This window comes from Ambystoma mexicanum, chromosome 14 (genome assembly GCF_040938575.1).
Source record: "Ambystoma mexicanum isolate Mex_15411 chromosome 14, UKY_AmexF1_1, whole genome shotgun sequence".
NCBI classification, from domain to species: domain Eukaryota; kingdom Metazoa; phylum Chordata; class Amphibia; order Caudata; family Ambystomatidae; genus Ambystoma; species Ambystoma mexicanum.
In genome coordinates this window covers 600,490,246-600,516,924 of record NC_090940.1, presented here as the reverse complement: position 1 = coordinate 600,516,924, position 26,679 = coordinate 600,490,246, and the positions used below count along the sequence as shown (strand labels likewise).

Sequence of the window (26,679 nt, the reverse complement as noted above, 5' to 3'; positions counted from 1 at the left end):
CTTGGGGCTTTGATCATTAAGACAGTTGTGACATTCTTATTATAACTGCAGTACTGGAAGTGATCAATCATTCAACATGAACATTGTAATATTTTGAAAAGAACCAGTTTGCAAAGTTTGCACACAACTAATGTTCTTATTTTTAATAGCTTCCTTCTCAAAAGTAGCGACCATTTTGTCTCTCAAAGTTTACTTCATTCTGCCAAGACAATGTTTAATTAACCCCTTAACTGCTGAGCTTTAATTAAGCAATAAGCCCCGAGACACGGGGATATTACCGAGTCAGGTAAAGCCCCGGGTCCCATAGTTACAGGCCCGGGTTTATTGCTATTAGTACATGGGCCTGCAAAACTGGGGTACTAAGCGCATTGTTTTTCTGTTCCGAAACGCGACAGCGTTTCGGAACAGAAAAAAATATGTAAAAAAAATGGCTGCCGGTGAAGGGAAAACATTTTCCCTTACCAAGGCGGCCATTCAAAATGAATGGAAAAACTTAAAGAAATAAAATGGCCATTATGGAAAGGGAGAAGGGACTACAAGTAGTGCATTCTCCCTTTCCATGGCGGCCATTAAAATGTAAACCAAAAAATGTCCGCCACGGAAAGGACAGAAGGGACTACGTGTACTCCCTTCTTCCTTTACATGACGGCCTGTCGCGGATCGGGAGTGGACGGGCTAGGGACAGAAGTGAGTGCACACACAAAGTGAGGGGAAGGAGGAAGGCAGGGTGTGGGAGAGAGGGGGAGGGGGAACAAAGAAAGGTTGGTTGGGCCTTAGATTGGGCAGGAGAATTTTACCTTAACTAGTGTAGCAGACATCTAATTTGGTCCCTATCCAAGATGGTGAGGCAGCAGAACATCAGTGATTGGCTGGGAGTCCTGTGAGGTAGTTTGGACAACCTTGGAAGAGGTTCTCAACTGCTTTTCATTCAAGTCAGAGACCAGAGAAGGCGTAACTACAGAAATATCCCAAGAATCTGAAGATTTGAGAAGTTTACAGTGAACTGACACAGATAGGAAGAGAGAGAGAGAGAGAGCTAGCTGGATGGGTATATGATATGCTGGATAGAGAAACGCACGGAGCCACTTGAGATCACTGGGGTATAGAGAAGGCGGCATGGAGGAGAGGAGAGAAGAGGGCAGCGTGACACGCGCCATTCACCGCAGGCCATTGGCTGCATTTCTGAGGTTTTGATGCTAGCGTTGGGCGCGTGCGTGAGAGGTTGGGAGACTCAGGACTTGCTCTACAGATACTGAGATGTGCAAGCGTTCAGGAATGAGCTCGTCCATTCATAGCAGGCCGTCAGCCTGTGAATACTGGGGCTGGAGACGGGTGCTTCCTGGTGGCTGATGCTTGAATAAAAGCAGGGTTTGGGAGGCTTTGAAGAAGAGGAGGATTTACGGTATTCCTGAAGTGCAAGTGGATTTCCGGCCTTGAGTCTGAGGCTTCATTAAATAAGCAAAATAATTTCCAAAAAGGTAGGAAAAATAACTATGGTCCTTTCAGTCCAATTTAACAAATAGGAAAATGTATTAACGCCCAGGAACAAACATGGGGGAAAAAAACAACAAGGGCCAATTTTATGTTTTGTTTGTTCCTGTTTAGCGCTACCATGCCCATGGGCTCCTGTCTTAGCGCGTTAGAAATAAAATAAATAAATAAATGTATGTGATCGCCCAGACGATACATGCATTATTAATATAGGTAAGGAAAGAGGGCACAGCAATGCTGCTGGCGGGGTTGAATGCAGCACTTATGGAGTGTGGGGAAAATGTTAGGGAAAGAGCTAAGTCCATAAATAAGCCGAGAGACTTCAAGCAGCAGAGATCATGCTTCCAGGGCCGACAGCCACTAGTTCTGATTGGTGCAGCAGCTTCTCCTATTGGAGGACTCTGGATTTTCACAAACCCGCAGAAGCACAGAGGAACCTGGAAAACTCGAGCGACTGGATTCTTGTTCTGGGATCCACAGCACTGGGACAAGTCTGCTCTCTTAGTTGCTCCTGCAAAAAGGCATCTACTCTTATACTTAAGGACTTAGTGGGAGTTATCTGCGCTGCAGTCCAAGTAGCATGTTTCAGACCCAGATGTAAAATGCAATTTGGTGAACATTGTCAAAACCTAAACATGTTAGTGGTGGACATATGGTTCATGTCTTTTGGATTGAAATATTCATCAGAGCTATTCTGCTTATGAACTAATTAATAACATCAGGATGTGTATAGTTCTTAATGCCTGAATGTAAGCACTTCTATACTTGCTGTTACTACCCAATTTAATGGCATTGGAATGATGGAGGGAAGAGTCATACAAGCAGGGGTTTGAACCTGTAACTGAAGGTCACTCATGGATGTTGGGGGCAGGCTCTTAACTTACTGAGCTCTCTTTCCGAATACTTTTGAGTTCATGAGAAGGAAAGCAGATGGCAGTGCTCACCTTACATCTGAGAGTCCATTGTTTTCATTCTTTTATCGAATGCCAGAAAAATAAGTTTGATTGCCTGCTAATGTCTGAAAAAAAGAGTTTTCTAAGATCAAGGGCTCCCACCTGACTATGCAAAATTTCCCAAACATAAGAATTGAGATAAGAATTGATATAAGAATTAATATAAGAATTGAGGTAAGAATTGAGATAAGAATTGAAATAAAAATTGAGATAAGAATTGAGATAAGAATTGAGTTTTTCCTGAGAATGTCATTTGTAAACCAGTGACGAGAAAGTCAATTCAGATCATAGTTTTGCGCAGTTTGATCAGTGTCGAGACGCAGGCCCTCACTCTGAGTGTGACATTGCTGTAAAAGTGGTGGCTTCTTTTCTTCTAAGTTTGTAAGCGACAAGGAAAATGCACCACATTAGGCTGGAGGTTTGTCTCTCACACTACCTCCGCAAGTGGAAGATTTACAGCAAGCAGAATTACCGCCTTCAGTAAATACTCCAAATCTCCAATGGAGGTCTATGGGTCTCAATGAATGAGGACAAACACCATCACCCCACCACTTGCAATCAGGTGTATTTACCGCCATTATGAGTTGTGGTGATGGTTAACAAGTGTGGTAGTATGTCCATAGAAAATGCTGCCACTCTCATCATGCGGACCATAATCTGTTATTGTTGCTCAAAAAGTATGCATCTCTAACAAGAAATTGGGAATAACAGAACTTCTCAGTTGTATGTCCATGGTATTTTTCCCCACATCTACTTACAGGTCAACTTACTATCTTCATAGGGTAGGTTAACTCAGTCTTTCTATGCTGATGATATGACTATTTGTTAATATATTGCATGTTTTTCTGTCAATTCCCATAGGATCGTATCAATGTTGATACCAGTGACAAGTCGCGTGCGCGTCAAGCGCAGTGGCATTAGCCCGCTCCACATCGCTGCTGAATGCAACAACGATGGAGTATTGGAGGAACTCATCGACGCTGGTTACGATGTGAACTCTCTGCTGTCTTCCGAGCGCTCCTGCTTGTATGAAGACAAACGTACAAGTGTTCTGTATTTCGCCGTGATCAATAACAACATCCCCGCGACAGATATGCTTCTGCGGGCTGGCGCCAATCCCAACGTAGACGTCATCAACCCGCTTTTGATCTCCATCCGCCACGGCTGCTTGAAGACGATGACATTGTTGCTAGATCACGGGGCCAATGTCGATGCGTACATTTCTACCCACCCAACTGCTTTCCCAGCCACTATTATGTTTTCTATGAAATACCTCAGCTTGTTGAAATTCATCTTGGATCTTGGCTGCAGCGCCATTTGTTGTTTTAACTGTGAATATGGTCTTGGACCACATCCTCCAATCAAACTGAACAGAGCGGGCAGGTTGTCAGATGAGTCTTCGTACACGGGGAACGTGCCACGGAAGCCGGTGCAGGTACGTTTATGAAAAAAGACCTCAATCCAAATGTTTTATTTTTACAGAAGGGCACTTTGTCTGCTGGGTTTCTCAAATGAATGTTGTAGAAGTTGTCGATTAGAAGTCTTCCAGTTTCCCCTATCATTGAGCACGTCTCGACGATTTAGCAAATATTAGAGAATAGATTGACCAGCACTGTAACTATAGCTGATTTAAAATAAAGGCCCTAATATTTAGAGCAGGAGCTTGCAACCTCTGGTATTCCAGATATTTTGGACTACGACTCCCATGATTCCTCACCTAAGGCTGATAAGAGTTGCAGTCCACAACAGCTGGAGATCCAAAGGCTGCAGAACCCTGATTAGGAGTGTGTTGTAAATTATGGAAATAAGTGGAGTTAGTGAGTGGAAAAAGTTAAATAGCACATATTATGGTAGAGGTTTCCTTTGCAGGCAGCTGGAATTATGCTTGAATTGCTATTTAGTGACATTGAAAGAAGGCGGAAAATGGAGTAAGCTCTGGCTAATTCTGGACTAATACATTTTCTACAAACCCAATTACAACTAAAACTATTTTAGTTACAGGAATATCTAAATAAAACTATGGGGTATTATACCACATTTGTGGCATAAAAGAAGGCTGACAGGGCAAAAACCTTACAAAAACATTACAAAGGCAGACAATATTGTGTAACTGTCTCATCTGGCATTTGCCTTTCTGCCTAAGCTACTTTATGTATTTGAAATTGAGTGTATTTTACTCCAGATATGCATGTTCTGTTACTTACCAAAGGACCTTCTCGCACACTACTATAGTTGTGTTCACCTCTCCACTTTGACATCAAATGGAATTCTGGCTCTAAATCTGGGTTTGTTGACAGGTGTCTTTGTGGGGTGAAAGCTGACATTAGAGTTTTGGACTAATAAACGTTCCAATCCAGAATTTAAGGCATGTCCTTCCTGTTTATGGCATCTACGGTCTACGTTTTATAGAGTACAAACTTAGCTATGAAGCAATGAAGTGCTGTACGGCAAGGGCGTCCTGTTATAGGGTATGATGACATGGTTCCAATTAGGATGGAACTCAAAGACTAAGCACTTACTCCATACCACTACAATTCCAAAATAAAGACTCACTTCAACTCTGGTATTGATGTAAACTGCCTAATACTTGAAGTGACTGTTAAGGTTGGATTTGTTGTGGTATGGAGTGAGTGTTTATGCTTTAAGTTTCATAGTATAATTTGTAGAGGAGTACTTGTTGCTTAATGTTGTTAATCCTACTCTTTGTAGACTTTACTTTTTGTTAGTATAGACGTAATTATTATAGATGACTTTTTTAAGTCTAATCACAGGATCTTTTGTAGGCAGTGTGGCATATAGCATACGAGTGCATGACATATAAGTGTTTGCAGTTTGAGTGTTTGCCGTGTGAGTGTATCAGCGTACAGAGACATATACTTGTTATATACATAGGGAAATTCACATCAAAGTTAGTCCGGACTTGAGCGTTTGTATACATTTAGTAGTGTACACATACGTAATGTACATTTCATACATGTGCATTTTCAGTTTGTGTACAACATTTATTTAGCACGTCTTCTAGCCCTTCTTTACGAAGGAGATTGGGTGCATAAAAGTCAGTCCTGACATATAGAGGTACTTTTCATGTAGGAGATGTGCATTCAGTCTGTGCATGACTGAGATATATGTATATTTGAAAACATGAATATGCCAAACTTGCCCAGCTAGATTTTTGAAATGTACATGTACATTTCATACATTGGCATGCACATGGACATTTCATACTTGTACACAGGCCTAGAGAAAAGGGTTGTGTCAGCCACTTTTACTCCCTAAAAATAGGCAAATACTTGCTAAAAATTAAAATAGGGAGTACAGATTCTCCCAACAACAATTAGGAAACCGACACTTAGGACCTTGCAGCCCTGCTTTCACCCACGTGACTCCATGGATGTGTTTGGACCAGTAGTGCAGGCAGTACCATAGGAAGAAGCTACTACTATTATTGACTTTTTTTAAAAGAAGTAAACATGTATCTTTTCATGTGCACAAATAACTAGGTGCAAATTAATTATTAAAACAAAATATTTCCGTTTTCCAGTTAAAACATTGTTAATCGCTTATAAAATCAACCCACTGAGAAATGAGCTTACATTTTTAGCGAGTGAAATACTCCCACTTCAAAATTGTATCTGGAGCAGTGCTAAAACTCCCATTAAACCTATGAAGTGAGAGTGTGTGGCATATAGGTGTGTGGTGTATGAACGTGTGTGGCATATGAGTGTTTGGTGTGTGTCTAACATGTGAGCATATGGTGCATGAGTAAATGGAATATCAGTATTTGGCGTAGGCGTAGCATATTATGGTATGTATTCACATGAACTGTACATCTACTATATGCCTCCTATACATATGAAAACTCACATTAAATTGAGGACTAAAATGTACGCACATGTCCATTTTGTACATGTAGATGTTGTACATGTATGCAATGTTTTTTCTCCTACATGTCACCTCTAGGTATTAAAAATCAACTTAAAGTCAGTCCTGACTTTTATGTGAGCTTTAATACAGAGGTGCATACAAGATGTATATTTTGTACATAGGGGAAATGTAGATCTCCTATAAGCCTCCTGTAGGTATGGCCACTTACATTAAACTCAGTCCTGGCATGCATATGTATGAAATGCTCATGTACATGTACGTTTTGTACATTTGCATGTACATTTCATATAGAATACGTGCATTAATTTTACTCATATATGAGATAAGGTAAAAAAAAGTTGCATATCTAAAAATTGCCTAGCTCCATTTTTAAAATGTACATGTAAATTTCGTGCATGTACATATGAAAACTCACATCCATCATGTGGCATATGAGTGTGTGTCGCATAAGTGTGTGGTGTATGGTGTACGAGTGTTTGGTGTGTAAGTGTGGCGTGTCAGCATATGGCTTAAGAGCATATGGTGTGTCACTGCATAGTGCATGAGCATATGGCATATCAATGTTTGGCATAGGAGTAGCCTATGAGTGTTTGTTATAAACTCATATGCAATGTACATGTCCTAGATGCCCGATCTAGGTATACAAATGCACATTGAAGTGAGGATTGATTTTGATGTCAATTTATATTTATATAGGAGATGTACATTCATTCTGCACATGCATGAAATATAGTGAAGTATTAAAACTTGAATATATCAAAATTCGCTAGCTCAATTTTCAATGTTTTTTTAGGGCACCAGATCTAGATCTAGGACCAAGATCCTTGAAAATTGAAGCTGACAATTTGGCCAGGAAAAAAAGTGTTTTTCCTATTTAAAAAAAACACATTAAAAAGTGTTCAGACCGAAACTAAAAAAAGAACTTTTGCAGGCCTACATGAAAAATGTGGAAATTTTCCATGAAGAAGCAGATGCCTCCAACATGTACTTATCACAATATTTCAGAATTTTCCATGCAAGTTCACAAAACACCAAAAATGTTATGATGGGTTCAGAAAGGCTTGAAAAAAAAACCTTCACCTGAAATGTGAAAGTAGGCTGGTCCATTTTACTCAAGTCACACATTCCACAGCGCCATCTAGTAGCCATCGCTGGAAGTTCACCTCCATTTCTGAGCCACATGCGCAAGGCATTGTGGGCATGCAAATTAGCCCGAATGCTAGCATTTTCTCCAGGAAATTGGACCGCATTACAAGCCCGTCGGTCTGCAAATAAGGGTACCGGTAGCAGCGTACCGGCACCCTTTCCAAACCGCCAGACTACAAGTATGCCTGCAGAGGCCATTGCTCCTGGCAGGTCTGACCTGCCGGGGTCACCGGCCCCTACAGGCATGGTTTTCATAGAAGCACTGGCACCGTTAGCAACGGTGCTGGTGCTTCCGTGACCCCATTCTCGTGGAGTCCTCCGGGACGCCACGAGAACAGGGACTTCCACTTTCTGCTACCTGACATCTCGGTGGCACCGGGATATCAGGCAGCAGGACGGTGTAACGAGTTTGGCGGCAACCCGCCGGTAGCACCGGCAGGTTACCACCAAACTCATAATGAGGCCCATTGTCTTTGTCTTAGAGGGAAGTGTTTATGCATAGGTTAATCAGTCCAAGACAGACATTTTGCGAGCCTGTCAGGACAACAATATACCAGGTTTCACCCTTATTAAGGATCATCAGTGCAGTATAGTCCTGACAGCCTTATGGTTGGAGCATTGGGGAATGTATACTAAATGCCAAAAATGTCTGTTGGGTTAGAAAAAAAGGCTTGAAAAAACTCTTTCACCTGAAATGTGAAAGTATGATAGTCCTTTTGAGCCAAGTCACACATTCGACAATGATATGTAGTAGCCATTGCTGGAAGTTCACCTCCAGTTCTGAGCCACATCAGCAAGGAATTGTTATCATGCAAATGAGTCTAATTGCAAGCTTTTTCTGCAGTAAATTGTCTGTGTCTTAAAAAGCAGTGCTACTTTATACACAACTTAATCAACCAAAAACAGCCATTTTGCAAGCCTGTCAGGACAACAGCATACCAGGTTTCACCCTTATTAGGAATCATCAGTGCAGTGTAGTGCCGACACCCTTGTCGATGAAGCATTGGGGCATGTATACAAAACACCAAACAAGTTATGCTGGTTTAAAAAAGGTTTGAAAAAAGCCTTTCACCTGAAATGAAAAGTAGGGAAGTCAATTTGAGCAAAGTCACACATTCCACAATGCCACCTAGCAGCCATCGATGTAAGTTCACATCCAGTTCTGAGCCACATCAGAAAGGCATTGTGGGTGTGCAAATTAGCCCAAATGCAAGCCTTTTCTCCAGGAAATTGTCTTAGTCTTAGAGGAGAGTGCTACTTTATACATAGCTTGATCAACCTAAGACAGCCATTTTGCAAGGCTGCAAGACAAATAGAAACCTGGTTTCACCCTTATTAGGGATCATCAGTGCAGAATAGTCCGGACAGTCTTGTGGTTGGTGCATTGGGGCATGTATACTAAACACCCCAAAAGTTATGGTGGGTTTAAAAAGGCTTGCAAAAAAACGTTTACTCTAAGACAAAGGCAATTTCCTGAAGAAGGAGATGGGTCAAGTGCTGGGCAAGTCCTAATAGCAGTGTCACTCATATATATGCGGCGATGTCCCAAATATTTGATCAATTAGTTGTAGTTTTGATTACATAACTTAAATATCCGATAATTCTGAACTGGACATTATACGGCGTAGTATTGTATATTGTTATGTTACATGCACAGAGATATAACCTCTAAGGAAAATGCACACATCAGAAATATTTTCACATGATATATTGCAGTCACTCATTCACTCTAGCTGGAGGTTGTCACACACAAGGAAAATACACACTGAATGGAAACATTATCATTTAGCTGGCACGTACCCATAAGTAAACAATAACTTTGGACTGGCTTTGGTAGTCTATTGTTAGGTTGAACGCTCAAGAGATTCTGTGCAATTATGGGCAGAAAGATTTAGTTCTTATGTATCTGCTACATGTGCTTGTTGAGATGGTTGTCTGTGTAAGAAAAAGAAGACCGGTAGGGGGTGTCTGTACTTCTGCTCTCTATATGGTAGAAGAGAGGCACAGAGGACCCCAGCCAAGATTCTCTATTACGGTAGCAATGGACGAGCAATCAAGGCCTAGCTTCTCAGGAGGTGATGCAGGCTGGTTCTTAAGTACAGTGTACCCCAAGCCCCCACAAAGGAATGTCCACACACTGTATTGGTTAGAACACAGTCTTTATATAATCAATATTCAAGGTTATGTACACTTGTCATAATAACTCACTTTGTACTCAGGAAAATCAACAATGGCAAATATATACAAGTCTAGAGTGGTACCACCCTTTGTATTAGATCTTATTAAAGTGCATCAACAATACTGTAACAATGTCACACAGATCAATAGAGTGAAACCAGCAATAGAGAGAGGAGGGAAAATAAGATGGTTGAGCAATAGGCAGAATACTGGCCCCTACCACTAGACACGGTTCTGTGTGGAGATCCCCCCACCTGGGCAACCTGTAAAATAAAGATATAGCACAAGCCCAGTCCATATATTGTTCTGCAAGTCTTATTCCCTCCTATAATGTTTTTACCCCCCCAATGCACCTGGTGGAGTCGAGTTCTTCGAAGAGGCGTCGACAGATCCTTCTTGAGCGACCCCCTTTCAAGCGGGAGTCACGGATCGTCGAGAGGCGTCGAGAAGCGTCGAGGAACTCGTTGTTCGGCGACGGGGAATCGACGGCCCTTCTTGAATGCCTTCCCTTTCAAGCGGGAGACACGGGGCGTCGAACGTCCGTCGACAAACAGGGTAGAACGGCGTCGATGAGGCGGCAGCTTCGTCCGAGGGGTGCTCGTCAGCGTCGGCGTCCTGTAAGGCAGAGGCGTGCGGGGCACTTCGGTGTCAATAGTTCTGGACCGCAAAGATTGTGGAGACGGAGGCCCAGCAAGGGCGTCGAGTCGTTCGAGTCTTTGTGGTCTTCGGGTGGCGGGAAACCCACCGGCAGGTTTCTCCTCGGCGCGTTGGTCGTCCTCGACTTTCTCCGGCAGGATAAAGCGGTCGACGGTGCGGACGAGGGAGTCCTTCGATTCGAATGTTCTTAGGCAAAGGAGCAGACGGCTCCGGTCGTCGGCGGCACGGCGTCAAGTGGTTCCCACGGTTGGGCAACACAACTTCGACGGGCCTCCAGCGGTTACACAAACCTGCGAACCCTGGTCGACGGCAATGGACTTCGACGGCGTCGATGTCCGGGTGCTTCACTTCGATCTCCTCGGCTATCCCGTCTCGGGTCGGCAGCCTTTCGAGGGTCTGTCTTCCAGGGCGCTTCGGCGAAGATGGAGCGGTGCTCGATGGTCCCTCGGAGCACGGGAAGAGGGCGCCTTACCAGGTCCTCTCTCGGGTCAGTCTTCGACGATTTCGGCAGCCTTCGGATCGGTCGAAGCAAATGCCACAGCAAGTCTTTTTCTTCCAGTCGAGGATCAGCAGTTCCAGTTACTCTTAGAGTGAAGACTCAGCTTCTGAACGCTTCTGAACCAACTACCAGTGGTGAGAGGTCCCCAGATATACTATTCTGTCTCTCATCCACACTGTTGGCACACACTCAGCAGCCAATCATACAGAGGGGCATTCATGCAGTCAGTCAGCCAATCAGGCACACAGTGCATTCAGGCCACACTCCTCCCTTTCAGACACTCACAACAAGGAATGTGGATTGGGACAGGTACCCAGCCATTCAACACTACACACTGCATTCAGGCCAGTTTCGGGCAGGGTTGTCTCAGTCTTTGTCTCTCATGCCAGAAACCAGACAACCACAACAAGGAGTGTATATTGGTCACACACTCCATTCACCCAGGTCCCACCCACAGGAGGTACCCACAACATACAGTCACTGGGAAGGCTCCAGGCAGTCTAGCTGGGCCTTCACAACAACACCATATATGGAACTTCCACCCAACAGCCAGTCAGGGGGAAGGGACAGAGTCAGGGCTTCCCAGGACTTTGGGAAACAAGGTAACAGGCAATAGAAAGCAAGAGGCCACAGGGGCCATCTTGTTTCCTATCAGGAATCAACTGATCCCAATGGCAGGGCCTGGGTATCCCAAAATGGAGGACACCCAGAGCACCTGTCAAATTCAGCATGGAGCTGCCACCAGCCCATACCCTGCTCTGTGGGCCACCCACAGGTGCCCAAAAACATACACTAGGGGCACAGGGTTGTACCCCTACCCATGGGTGCCATAAGGGTATCCCATGGGTCTGTTCACCAAACCAAAAGAGAGAGCTGCACTGCCAGGAGTCCCACATGCACTCCTGGGCAGAAAACATGACAGAACACACGATGAAAAGCAGTAAAGGACAAGGATTCAGAGGCCCTGTCCCTCTGATGCATTTCCAGCATCACAGTCTTCACCTGGTAACCAAACACATTTGCGATCTGGTAATGCTCAATAGGCACTATTGCACAGAACATTATTCTCTCAAACTTAATGTTTCTATTTGATGACACTGTTTTTTACATATTCATGTGTTTTTTGCAGCTGCCCTCTACTTATGAAGGAGTTTTTATGCTGAACCGCTAGGAGTGATTAAACTACAGCGGTTGATAATACGCTTTATCGGAGTCCGTTTCTTTAAGGTCTCTACCTAGTACCTATGTGGTAAACCCTGGTTGATTTCTGGCGGTCTGAGTCTTTGGGTGCCTGTGGTAGTAGCCTGGATAGAGCTGAGGTACTGGTGTTTGACTTTATTTTAGTACATAAAGTTGGTTGGCCCATACCTGGGGCTATAAGCCCCCGCCCCCAAACGTCTCACACAACCCTACATTATTGTCTTTCAAGGACGGGTGTCTTTTCAGATCCTTGTATATAGTTTATACTAGAACTTGAGAAAAGCAAAGCTAATCATGGAGTCTGCCCACAGTTTATTCACATAGTCTATGGCTCTTTAATCCATGATATTCTCCTAAGCATTTTCCAATTCACTTTAAATAGGGAGTTGTGCCAAGAGTCTCTTTTGGGACAAGCAAGCCTGGGATTCTCCCAGCAAAAGTAACATTTCTCTTTGAACAGCATAGGTTATTTAGTGGACTTTGTACGCTAATGTCCTGCGAAGGGCAAGCTTCATCACTAGGGGGTTCTAGTGTGATGTTATCGCTCTCCTTCCCAAGGAAGATGGAGGTTGGTATCCATCCAGCCGTAGAGGTGGTCAACAATGCATGCATTATTATAGGTCACTGCGTATGGGAATTACAAGGCCACCCTCACTTTTGGACCTCTTCATCACACCCCAAGAGAATTTGACCCCTTTCCCTGGAACCCTCAGGAAGTTTTGCATCTCAACCCATTTGTTCAGCATACTTTCTGTATTATGCTATGTAGAGAATGGTGTGAATCGACCTGTCAGAAATTAGCTGTGTGGTGCCCATGTGTGGATCGGTATTACCCAAATTGTTCGTTTACAATTGTTCGAATGAACAATTGACCGAATTCAAAGGGTCACAATTGACCTTTTCACAATTGACTATATATATATATATCGGTTTGGTAATATATATATGTATATATATATGTATATATATATATATATATATATATATATATAGGGGTTTCTGGGGGTTTGGCGTTGGGTGGGGGTTGCGGGGGGTTTCCACCCGCATATCAATTACAATTGACCTTCACAATTCGGTCAATTGTGAAAAGGTCAATTGTAATTCGAACAGTTGTAAAACAAACAATTCGTAGACAACCGGTGGATGGTGGATCATGCCCCACTGGCGTTAGTAGGCAATGCCCATTGGTGGATCACGCCCCACTGGCGTCAGTAGGCAATGCCCATTGGTGGATCATGCCCCACTGGCGTCAGTAAGCAATGCAAGCATTCTGTCCATCAGAACTCTGTTCTTCCTCTTAAGTCACATCTCAGATAGTTTCCATGCGTCTGTACGAGTATTGCAAGACATTTTGTATTGCAGGACTATTGGTAATGTTCTAATGACATCAGCCAGATATTCTTCTGCAAGATACTGTCCACAGTCACTAATGCAAAGTTGTTGTGGTCTACTACAGACATTGTAGAAAATGGTTTCAGTTTGTTGTGGGCCTAGCCATTGACTTCATCCATGACTAGCCATCCAGCCATACCCGTGGACATGTGGGTCCACGGGTATGCTTTAAAAAAGGCGTAACTTGCCCCTGGGCCCAGAAGTATTGCATGCTGCTGGATGGTCCTGGCTTCGATCGGAGGGCAGCAGGACACTGCACCTGTCACATTGGTTTTATGCTTTGTTGGTGTGCCCATTTGGCGCTCGCTGTTCCTTTTCCACATCTTCATGCCTGGTCCAAACCTGCCCTGATGACCAGGGTGGTGGCTTGTGCTTCAGCTGTTAGGGGAACGCACAACTTCTCGCTGATGTGTGCCTCTTTTGTATTTACGCTAATCGCAGTAAAAGAGTTTGTCCTAATCTGTGGGTAGCTAGTACTTTCAACATCCTTACCTTTCGCTTCTGCCTTGCAAGTGGCTCCCAATATAATGCTGTCTCTTTTATTGTGTTTGGATTCGTGTTGGTATTTCACAAGTAACAAAGGGTTCACAAGTCAATTCTTCTAGGGAAATACAGTGGGGATCCTACTCTCCCAGTAACACATAACTGAAGAGAGAGAGAAAGAGAGAGGAAGAGAGAGCGAGAGAGACTGGGAAAGAGTGAGCGAGAGAGAGAGAGACCAAGAAAGAGCGAGAGAGAGAAAAGAGAGGGGGGTATGGTGAGAGAAGGATAATGAGATAGATAGGAAGAGAACAAGAGAGTGTGTCTGAGGGAAAGAGAATGAGATAGATGAACAAAAAAAAGGAATGTCTGTGAAAGAGAGATAATGAGCTAGATAAGAGAAAAGGAGAGGGAATGATAGAGAGAGAGAGAGATAGGGAGCGAGAATGAGATAGAGAGAACTAGAGGGAGGGAGTGGGATATAGAGGGAGGGAAAGGGGGGAGAACAAGAGGTAGAAAGAGAGAAAAAGGGAAACAGAGAGAGGAAACAGTTGACCCCTTTCCCCAGATTCAGCACCCTCAACAACCACTTACTGTAAGAAGCAGATAATTGTAATTCGCAGGTCACCTCTTCCCAGGCTACCTCTCTATGGATTTAATCCCATTTCATACTTCATAGAACTCAAGTTAGTTACACCTGACATCATTGAAAATAGATAATGGGGTCTGAGGGTGACCTATATTTCCACTACGGTCTGTTAATGTGTCTACACGGGATTTGGCTTAATGGCCTTAGAGCAGTGACATGTAACCATTGGCTTTAGACAGGAGGATAGTTCAATCCCCAGCCGAGCACTTTGAAGCTGGATGAGTCCAGTATGAAGGCTATATAGATCACCTATACATTACATTGGCTCTCCAGATGTGCTGGACTATGACTCCCATCAGCCTTAGGTAGTCAATGGCAAGGTATCCCCAGAGTCGTAGTCCAAAACACCTAGAGCAATGCAGAAAGATCTGTCCACCCTCATGCACCAGATGATCAAACATTTAGAACTAGAGCTCGTAGTTGTCTTCTGGGTTTAATTGATGAATTTGACTGTGTTGGTATTGGCATTGTTTATTTATAAAGCGCTTAGACACAAGACGAGTGCTTCAAAGTGTTCCAAGACCGGGGGAGAGGGGGGGGTGAGGGGTAACATGGGATACAATCATTCATCATAAGGCCTTGGAGAATTCTGAATGATATACAACAATAATAAACATACTAGGCCAGACAGCAGTTCTGCTAGTTCAAGTGCGTTAACAGATAGTGGGGTAAAGCAGAGAGGGGGGGAGAGGGGGTACATGGATACTGACAGTAGGGCACGTGCGTGACAAATAGTGAGGGTAGGAGAGAAGGGGGAGAGAGGGGGAGGCACGTAAGAACCCACCAGCCATTTCTAGAGAACATTTCTTGCTAGAATGAACACAAGTAGACATTGGCATAAGGGGAGTGGATCAGGGGATGGGAAGGGCAATGGTTAAGTTGGTTGGCCGTTTTATAATGTGCCACTAACACAAGTGTTTCAGGCGCAACAATGCTAGGGGGGACAAGGGGAGACAGAGGGGCAGACAGACAACCAACCTACTGGGTGGGTGGCATTCAGTTTGTGCAAGTGCGCAGGCAGGAATTGTCAGGGATGGGGGAAGGGATACGTGTGCCACGTCCAGGAGGGCCGGGATAGGTGCAGAGGGTTATCTCTTTGGGAAGTGCGTAGTGCAGCAAGTAGTGCGTGGGCCCGGAGGCAAATGCAGCGACTGGGGTGTGGTGCCTTGGACCTGTAAGGTTCTGACGTCATCCAGGAAACAGTCAGCTAGTAGAGCAGAAGGAGGAGGTAGCGTGCAGGGAGCGGAGGTTATCAGGGGAGAGGCAGAGGAGAAGGGGAAGGTCGTTAGGATTTTCCGGAATTTAAGGAGATCCGGCTCGAGACGGAGAGAGGCAGGGAGACTGTTCCAGAGGGGGGCCCCCGCAGAGGATAAGGATCTACCCCCAAGTCTCTGTTTGGGAAAACGGCTCACTCGCAGAGAGTTGGAGGAGGCCGAGCGCAGTGCTCTAGAGGGAGTGTATTTGGGAAGAGTATGTTGTAAGTAGTGCTTCATGCCGAGGACTGGTGCCCCTACCAAAAGCCTGTTGTGCAGAGGACAACGTCAACATGACCATAACTTATAGGGCACTTAAGACACCTCTTAAATATTGTGAAAGGTAGCCGCCTAGGCTTTCAAACATGCATTGATTTGTCAGGGTGGGGTGTGTGGTGGTGGCGGCGGTAGGGCCGTTGTATAAGGCAACTTTGAAACGAGAGAAAAGCGGGCTGTGAAAAGTAAAAGATAATTGACGATTCTCACCTGTGGCGCACATATTGAGGACTGATTGTCGCTGTGTATGGATTTTGTCTTAGTTCTGTGAAGTGGTGTCGACGCCGGAAATGAGTCGCTGGGCGGGGCCTATCATCGATGTGCTCCTGGACTACGTGGGCAACGTGCAGCTCTGCTCCAGGCTGATAGAGCACCTCGACAGCTATGAGGACTGGGCTGTTATCAAAGCCAAAGCAGGTACGTTCGTTCGCTTTACACCAGCTAGGACACAGTACACATGTCCACAGCCTGTCAATCAGTGGTATCCCAACCTCAGCCTGACCCTGTCTGCAACAGTCATCATCAGAGGACAGTTTCTACTACTGGGGTCTTGTTAGGCAACACATGGAAAGAATTAACATAAAGGTTGGAAGATCAGGAGCTAAAAACAGCTCCTCCTTATAAGAATTACCAAGTAAGCAGGAGCACCCCAGGGGGAATGAGGATCTTATATATGGCATGCCACCAATCACAGAGCCACATGGGAGGCAGACTAAAATAGTTTGTCCATTACATGTGACTTAAGCATTTGGCGTGGGGAGTCAAAAGAAGCTTCGGTGGCTGTTGGTGTCAACGGAACCCGGCTATTGTAGTTTGGAAGGGGGAGCTCGATATCTCCCAGCTCCTGGTAATTTCTAACCCTGCCAACAAAATAGTGCTATAGGATTTGTACCTCTCCACCTTGACTTAATTGGTCCTCCGCACACGTTTCTGTCGGTTTCCTGAACTCTGAACCTTTGTCCCAGAATATGTTTAGAGGCTGTGTCCATGTGGAAGAGTTCCAGAATAGCCCTGCCATAGAGAGGACATGGTGCATTCTGGAAGGTGAAGTACGGAAGGGCCCCTTCGATAAAGGGTTCATGAATGTGTCAATCAGAGACTTAGGGATGGTGGGTGTGGGAGCAGTGTGTAGGTTCTCCAAATAATGTAACAGTGTTAAGGGGGGGTGGAGGAACACTATGTGCATGCTGGCATGCACCTGCCACCAACTTTAGGGTCCTTTTCTCAAGGGCGGAATTCAATGTCCTTGCAAAAAGGCATGCACAGAAATCTTTGCTGTAATGCATAGTTATTGCAATGGCAGAGTGGTTCTCCGCACCTGTTCTAAGATACAATGTCTTTTCTTTCAGAGCCTCCAAGGCCACTCGCTCACCTATGTCGCATTGAAGTTCGAAATCGAGTAGGGAGAGACCGTCTTAAATTCCTGGACAGTTTGCCTCTTCCTGGTCGACTGCTCAAATTCCTGAAATATGATTTTACTAAGGATTTTTAGCTAACAATAAATCACTGTATGGTGTACAGGGCCAACCCAACAGAAAATACAATTTTTACTACTGGTTAAGACAACAATTGTGCATGGTGAAGATTTCCATCGATTCGCCAACAGATGTGGTGTGCTAGTGGCCACCGTTGAGGACTCCAAAGCAAAGCTGATTTAAAACCGGAACAACAGGAGCTCAAGAGAGAAATCTTAGGAACCAGAGAACGATCAACGAGTGGTACAGCACCTAAGACACATCTCTAAGAATTGTAATACTTTGAACGTTGGGGGATTCAACTCTCAACAAACCTTTCTAGTGGGACAACGGTAACCACTGAACTAAAATAGCAACCGCGAAATGCCAACTACAGGCCCTCATTACATTCCTGGTTGTGCCAGGGCTTTCCATCAGCTTAGTCCCTATTTTATGGGAGGAGGGCGTAGCAGTGAGTGTTGCTTCACATCATGAGAGAAGGACCATATCAAGCAATGGCTGGGATGCATCGTCTCAAAATATGGACATCTGTCGATGGAGTAGCGCGAACCAGTTTACCCATCCTACATTTCCTCTTGACATAAGACGGGTGACAAAATCTGTTTTATCAAGTTCGTTTCTGCACTAGTTGGACAAGACTGCACAATGCTATGTTATGTTAAGAGTTTTTTTTTATGCTGTGCCAGTCACTACTAGTGTGGCCTAAGAGTGCCAAGGTTTGTCCGGAAACTGGCGTCTTCTTCTCCCGCTAAGGTTTCCAGACTTTGGTTTTTGAGAGAATGTGAAAGAGCAGGAAAAAAAGAGGAAAAGGGGAGAATGGGTAAACACACATGAAAGAGTTGTGTAGATAAGACATTGAATGAGGTGTGGGGATGGATTTAGTGACAGTTTGGTTTGCATGCCTGTGTACAATGATCAAAAGACTAGGTCACTCAAAGGGGGACCCCAATTATTTATCAAATGAAAAATGAAAACAGGCAGTTTTTTTAAAAGAAAGATTTTAGTCCTGCCTACAGGAAATGTGTATTATATTTTTTATTACATTTTCTGGAGGTTTGTTATCTAAACAGGCATATTTATTTGTATCGGGTAAGTGTTTTTCAGTATGAATTTTTCTGCAGTTTATCATATCTTTCCATGTGTTGGTTTGGTGTGCTATTTTATAGTATTTTTTAAGGTTAGTACTTTTATAAATGATATAAAGGTGTTACATGAAAGACAAGCGGGTGCTCCATCAACAATACACCACTCAATTCCTTGGGTCTTGTGGTTCAGACATGTAGTACCCTTTAAGTGAAAAAAGTATGAGAATGTTGTATGTTGAGAACATATTCAAATACACATTCTTACTCTGTCTCACAAATGTTACACAAAAAGGTAATTCATTCACATAAAAAAAAGCCTCTAATCCACAAAACCTACTGCAAAGGTTGATACTTTGTTTACAGAACTTCAAGATAACATTATTGGAAGATAATACAATTTATCCAGTCTGAAAAGAAAAACCTTTTGAGGCTTCTCGTGAATTGAAGCATATCATTCAAAAGAATTGTTTAATTCCTGTGATGTTTCAACTACTCATGTTTGGACAAGCGCTAGCCAATAAGGTTTCAGGTCAGTAGTGCTCAGACTACCAAATGTAAACAAACAACCATCGCATTTGGCGACGGCTCAAAAATGTCCATTGGCCAGCATTTCATTATATATTTAATAATGCATTTTAGTTTGGACATGCCAGCGCCCCTTGAAAAGGATATGGCCTTCCAATTTGGAATATTGACTGGTTGGTCAGTCAATAGTGCATGCCATATGACACATTCGGTGAATTGTGTATTCAGCGGCACCGTAGACACAGCATTGATGATTCGGTGGCTGCTTCGGAGGATGACATTTTATTGTAAGTGCCCGGACAGCAAGCACGGGCAAAAACAAGCCTAGATGTGTCTTTGTACAATTGTTTATGGTGATTAGGTGTACGGTCTTCTTTGTCCTGTCGAAAGACTGCACTATTTGTACTGCATGTTTTTTGCAACCAGGCACAGACACTGACTGTAAACATTGCACAGTGTGTCCCGTTTGCTCTGTGCTTCTAGACACAAACACAGACAGAAAGAAACTGGGCCTCATTACGAGTCCGGCGGTAGCCGTGCCGGTAAAACCGGCAGGCTGCCACTCGACTCGTGGGGATTTACCGGTTCTGGACTTGCTGGAATCACCGGGGCATTACAGCCCCCGTGGTCCGGTAATTCCGCAGCCGGCATTCCGTTACTCCCCATCGGACTCCACAGGAATGGGGGCAGTGGAAACACCGGCACCATGCGGTAATGGTGCCGGTGTTTCCACGTTCGTGTGTGGAAGGTGGCGTTACGCCCACCAGGTCAGACCTGGCAGGTGTAACCCCACACGGCCACATAACTCAGAGTTAGCTGGTCCGGAAAACGGTGCCGGTACGGTTTTACCAGCAACGTTAAATCCAGACCGGCTAACTCGTAATGAGGCCAACTGTCTTATTTTAATATTGTGCGTAGGATAGCCATACACACATATATAGTAAACACTGCACAATCATGGTGCACATTTTATCTCTTGTGCTTCAAAGCTGTCATACACAACAACTGAAAAGAAACGCATTAGTTGCCTTGGGTGCTTAGTGCAGCCAGACACACAGGCAGGCTGTAAATGCAGCACTATTTCTGTTTCCGGTAGATAGGGACATGTACAAGCAAGAAGGTATGCTGCATCATCAGATAGTGGCTCGTGCAGCATAGTATCCTCCTGTGAGTTCCATTCTCATTCTATAACCACCAGGCTCTGCAAAAAGAGATCATCTACGCTCCTAGTAGCCAGACATAAAGTGGGAGTTCTCTCCTAGATTACAAAGTTTAAGGGAACGGGGATAAAAACCAGTTTATTCCAGGGCACATTTGGATTTCTGCCTTTGTGGCACTGAGAGTGCACACTCATTTGGAATAGGCTCTGAAAAGTGGCTTTATGTGCATGTGGGCATTACAGCCATCATCAGCCTAGAACAGTGTCATAAGGTCACATTGCCCGCTATACACTTGTCGTAATGTACATGTATGCATGGTTTGAAAAGGATATATACAATAAAAGCGAATTAAGATGAGCGCTACATTACATATTATGTATTCGTTTCAAATGACTATGCACCAAGGAAACATGTCCACAAGGCTATGGGATGGTGATATGTTGTCTGTATTTATACACATAAATATATGGCAAAATATAGAAATCTGCACTGTTTTGGGATACATTCCAGTGAAATCATTCTCAGCCTCTAGCCTTTGAAAGGGAAAGCGGGCAATACTTTTAGATCTCATTTAATCTCGACTTTCCTAAGCCATGGGGACATTCTCCACATTTGGTGGCAGGCCTTGGTTGCTCAATTCAAGTCTCTAGGGCGGATTCACAAAGTGGTTACTGGTAGTAGTTCTGATATACTATTGCCCTACTCTTGAAGACCGTCAAGTTGATTCACAAAGCTGGTACTAGGAGTAACTCTGAGTTACTCAGAGAAAAGACAAGTAAGTTAGAAGGAACTCTGAGTTCTTCTTGGTAACCTCTTTCCAAATCATATAGCTCGTGTCAGGAGTAAGTCAGAGTTACTTCTGGTAGATTCTTTGTGAATCAAGATACTCCCTCCAGGAGTAATTTCAATGTACTTCTGGTAATTTCTCCGTAAATGAAATAGTGTCTCCAGGAGTACCTCAAAGTTACTTATGGTAACTCCTTTATGGATCGAGTAGGCTCTCCAGGACTAATTCAGATTTACTCCATGTAATTTTGTCAATAAAATGGATGAAATTCTCTCTCTCAGGTATTAACTCAGGGATTCTCCTGCTAATTTCATTTTGAATGGAATATTCTCTAGGAGTAAACCAGGATTACGCCTGTAACATCTTTGTCAATCAGATATTGTCTTTCCAGGAGTAAATTAGATTGAATCCTGCAATCTTCTTTCTGAATCAAATACTTTTTTCCAGGAGTAAGTGTACCTCCTGGTAGGTTCTCTGTGAATCAAGGATACTCCGAGTTACTCTGAGTTACTAGCTACTAGTTTTCTCTGCAGGAGTACTCCGAGTTACTTCTTGAAAGTTCTTTATGAATGTTAAAGTCCCTCTGCAGGAGCTATTGTATTGTATTGTATTGAATGTGAATTTGTAAAGCGCAGCAAAGAACTGGTGGCATCAAGGCGCTAATGTAGATGTACTCCTGGCCAATCTGAATCTAATATTCCCGCTCCAGAAGTAATTCAGATGTACTACTGGTAACTTCTTTATGACTCTAATAATCCTGTTGCAGGTTTAATCCAGATGTACTCCAATTAACCAAACATTCTCTCTCTCTCTCTCTCTCTCTCTCACTCTCTCTCTCTCTAGAAGTAACTCAGAGTTAGTACTGTCTTTCATTACAAATACATTGGTCTCTCTTCAGGAGTAAATTAGATTTACTACTGATAGCTTCTCCATTAATCAAATGAATCACTAGTCTTTCCAGGAGTAACTCAAAGTTACTCTTGTAACTTCTTTATTAGTCGACTAGTCTCTCTCCCGGAGTAAGTCAGATTTACTCCTGGTAATATCTTTTTGATTCAAATAATCTCTCTCCAGAAAGAATTTAGAGTTACTCCTCGTAACCTTGTGAATTAAATGCTCTATCTGGCAGTAATTTAGATGTACTATGAGTAAATGCTCTGTAAATTGAGTAGTCTCTTAAGGAGTACCTCAGAGGTACTGCTAGTAATTTATTTATGAATGGCAAACGTCTCTCTTCATGAGTAAATCTGATTTATTTCTGTCATTTTCTGTGTGAAGCAAATTAATTGAATAGTATCTCCCTAAGAGTAAGTCAATGTTACCCCTGATAAGTTTTGTTGTGAATGAAATAGTCTATATCCCTGAGTAAGTATTCCTTGTGATTTTATTGTGAATTGACCTCTCTGTGTTTTCATTGCGATTTGCCCTGAGAGTACACTTTTGATCTGAGGGGGCAACTCTGTGCATGCAGGGCAAGGTGGCGTGGACATTCCAGGAGAATTTGGCAACCGTATTTGAGAATGTGCTCTCAAGGTACTTGCGATCATTCGAAATTTGAGTTACAACTCTTAGCTCTTGTAGTCCTGTATGTGGGACTGTACTAATCAATTCTTTCAAGGACAAAGTGCATTAATATTTAAACATAGTGCACAGGCTTTCTGTAGAACTGGCCCCATTGCAGCAGAGAAGCTCTCCACTGCTTCCCATCTGCCAATCCAGGAGGTGGACCTGTATCCCATTTACACAGTTGACCACCAAAGCAGTCTAGTGGGGGAAACGCTTGGCTGTCACAGCTCCACCAAGAAGATCCCACAATTCTACCAGCTGGCAGATGTTGGCAGTGGCGAGGGTGCAGTGGCATGATGGAGGCAGCTCTTCCCCAAACATGGTTTGAATGGGGCCAGAGGTGGATTGTTTTAAGCATCTATGGAGGACCTCAGGCTCTATCAAGTCTGACTGTCCCATTTATGACTTTTGCACCAAACTTCCTCTACAATAGGCTTCTGTTTACTGTATGTATACTCAACGTTTTGAGTTAATTCACTTGTATTATCTGCACACTCCTTTGTGGTACTGCACATTTTAACACTTATGTAAAAAAAGGCTTTCTGGATTCCAGAAGATAAGTTATGAATCTTATCTTCTGAAATCCAGAAATCCCTCTTTTACATATGTGTTAAAATGTGCAGTACCACAAAGGAGTGTGCAAATAACATTAGTACCACATCTTGGCCGGTAAGAGGTAGCTGGTTAGTAGGGTCCAGGGCATAATAGGTTAAATATGCACAGTGGTATATTCCTCTCATTGTGCATAGTGTTTAGGAAGTGGGTGCTAATTTATGAGTTGAACTAGAAATGTTGATCAACCAACGCTCACAGATATTGCTTGCGGATAAATACCTTCCTTTGTTATGGAACACGTAGCCTATGACCGCAGCATCCAACACAATTTCCATGACCCCAACGTGACTCACAAAAAGCTTCTTGCGTGGCAGCCCACCACGCCTTCTATAGTCAAAGTTCTAGGCTTCTCGGGCCCACTCATTCGCCAATTCTCTTTCTCTGGGATTCTGCTTCACTTGCAAAGGTGCTGTGCATTCTCGATGGTGGGACCTTCCCTCTGGAGCGCATGGGTGTCAAGCCCCCTGCACATTTGAGCACAGGCATTGGCAAATCTGGCATCTGGACGCCTCTTCTATGGTATGTTGTTATCATATGATTTTTGTATACAACGTTACATGCAACACACTCCTGCATTATCCCATCAGGGCTCTGTGTGCCAGGAGGGAGCTGAGAACGTTGCAGACCCATAATGTAACATGACATAATACATATGTCCATGCGATTCTACCTGTTTTCAACACAACTGGGATTGCGGTGGTGTTATCACGCACCACCACAAGGAATCGCAAATGTACTTTACTCAAAGTATCTGAAGCTGCACAAAGGGATTTTGTACTTCAATGGCTTAAGCGGCGGCAGAGCGAGGGCACTCGATGTGGCCACTGTTAACATGAGCTGACCTTAGTGAGCAGGCAGCTCAGGGATTTATGGGGAGCAGTGAAGGGGCCTCGTGGCTTGGTCTCAAGTTGGTGTTTGCCTCTTCTCATCCAGTTATTTTCTTGTCTCATCAAGGAACCGTTCTTTTTTTCTCTAGGTGCTAAAATTACATGTACATAGAAAAAGAGATCACACAGTGGTGCGTGTTTGATTTTTACCACTCTGTAGATAAAATCATCAAAATGATCCTCTCAGTTATGTTATGTCATGTTATCTTGTTGTTATTTTATGCATATGTTATACTGTGCCAATCACAGCAGCAGGACAAAAAAAAAAGTCACACAATGTTTCAGTAAATGTTTGCACTAGGACACATTTTTCACTAGTGCTAGGACTGGCGGAAACATTGCCTTAGTGCAAAAATGCATGGAAAGCAGGGGCGTTGCTAGGGGGGGGCTAAGGGGGCTATAGCCCCTGATCTTTTGGTTGTAGCCCCGGATAGAATCTCAGGAGCTACAGCCAAAAGACTAGCTAGCCCCCAGTCCCAACAGTTCCGACATCAGCTTAGCCCCGGGTCTTTTCCAGACCTAGCAACTCCCCTGATGGAAAAATTCTTTTCTGCACTATTGAAATGTTTTCCCCACTGCGAATTGCACCATTACAAAGTTTCTGTACTACCCCCAACCATATCAAAAGGGGAACAAACCTCTGTGTCCCCCAACTAAAGTGTACTTGATGTCTACCCAGCAAATGGCACCGCTAGTACCATATGTTCTCTGAATTTTTGGGGGGGAAATTAAATATTTTCTTAGCGAAAATGTCAAAATGTTAGTTCATAATATGCTAAGTTAAACATAGAAATGCATGGGCACAATTACCAGAGTGCTGCAACTTTTCACATGGACACCAACACACAAGCGTGCACACTCACAAACACAGACTTACTCCATAAACACTTGAAAAGGAAGGCCTAGGGACATAGAAGTGTATGCATCTGTACTACAAAGAGTTCCGTTGTCATTGAAAATAACGTTTTTCGACAGGTGCACAGGTCACAGATGGATTCTTTTGGGTTCAGCTGCATTATTTCACATTTAGTTTTGGGTGTTTGGCTAAATAGGATTAGGGGGAAAAAGCAAAAGAGAATTCGACTGATCAAAAAAAGCTATTGACTGAACCCAATTGACAGTGCCAAGATGCTGCTGGGCTGAACTGGAATTTGTGTTGATGTAAGTTCATGAAGGGCCTGATTTACAAAAAGAATTTAAATGGGACTTTCCCATGTTAAAAACATTTGTGTAAATCAGGCCCTTGGAGTCCTAAAATAAACATGCCTGCTATTGGATCCAGTAGAACCCATTTACAACCGTTCAACTTCAAATTCGAGCTTGACGAAGAGAAAGAAAAGCATTTACAATAATACAAGGTGAGATTCAAAATGAGTTAAGAAACAAGCAGGCTCACCATTTTATTGAAATGTACTTGTTTAGTGCAATTTGATTGACTTTCCTTATCTGTGTCATTTTTTTTCACTTTGAAGCTCATCAGAGCTGATGGTTAACGGCCAATTCACTATTTATTTTCAAGGTGTAAGAATGTCTCCTTAAACCTGTAAAAAGGTGTCACTTGTGCCAGCACAGGTTTGGTGTGATTCACAAAACAGTGTATGTATCCAAAAGTGATTTTGACATTTTGTATGGACGTTAAAGTTGGTGCAAATTGTGCGTTCTTCCAAACAGGATTTGTTGTGAATCAACTGGTCAGCGTCCAGGGAGATATTACAGTAAAGAGTCCTGTGTTCACTGCCATGACTGAGAGAGAGCTTTGCCTGCCCTTTAACCGCTAAATGGATTTAACAAATCCATCATGTGTTTAATTTAGTTTATATGTTATTTTCTGGTTGTTATTTATTTTAAAAATTACAAACATTCTAAAATTAAAGTATGTTCCTGCTTACATAGAGGTGTTTTGAAGAATTGTTCAAAATGTGAAAAGCACCAGTATCTGCCCCTTGCACTTCTTTCTGTAAAACGTTCATGCTTCACTCCTTCTTGGGCCTGGCGATCTCAGTGTTTGGGGGCCCCCAGTGTGGGAGTTTCCCCTGCTCAACCTACTACCACCATAAAGACTGCACTTTTAAAAAGAATTACTGTCAAAATTAGCAGAGCATGTTTACCCTCATTCGTTGAAGCATATGTCCATTTCGTACATTTCAGGTGATTTTATTTGTTGCAGTTGTGGATATTAATTTGTGTATGTAATGTTGTAGCCTGTGAGCTCTAGCAAAGTACTTTTTGTTTTGCACACTTGTGAACCTGACCTTTTTATGCTTCATGCACTTCTGCCACTTCCGTACTTACTTGAGATCAGTTTTTGATTTTTGTTTTTTTACACTTTTGTGCTATGCTGCAAACTGTTTGCACACGTGCTTGAGTTGTGATGTTTGTAATGTAACTTAAGTTTTAATGTATGTTATGTGAACATATTAAGTATGTGCACTGCAACGGTTCTGCGTGTGCAATATTCTGTGAAGACTGCCTCAGCAAACAAAGCAAAACACCCTAAATAAAATCAGTCTTGAGAATGCA

General features: G+C 43.4%; 1 protein-coding gene across 1 annotated transcript in view; it reads left to right on the top strand.

Annotated features, from left to right (window-relative positions):
• The window catches only part of ASB2 (ankyrin repeat and SOCS box containing 2), a 194,051-nt gene extending 167,372 nt beyond the window's left edge, over window positions 1-26,679 (top strand). The window contains exons 8-10 of the mRNA XM_069637978.1: window positions 3,306-3,879; window positions 16,323-16,476; window positions 17,409-26,679. Coding sequence (XP_069494079.1) covers window positions 3,306-3,879; window positions 16,323-16,476; window positions 17,409-17,551 — 871 coding nt within the window. The 3' untranslated portion in view covers window positions 17,552-26,679. The remainder of the gene's footprint in view (window positions 1-3,305; window positions 3,880-16,322; window positions 16,477-17,408) is intronic.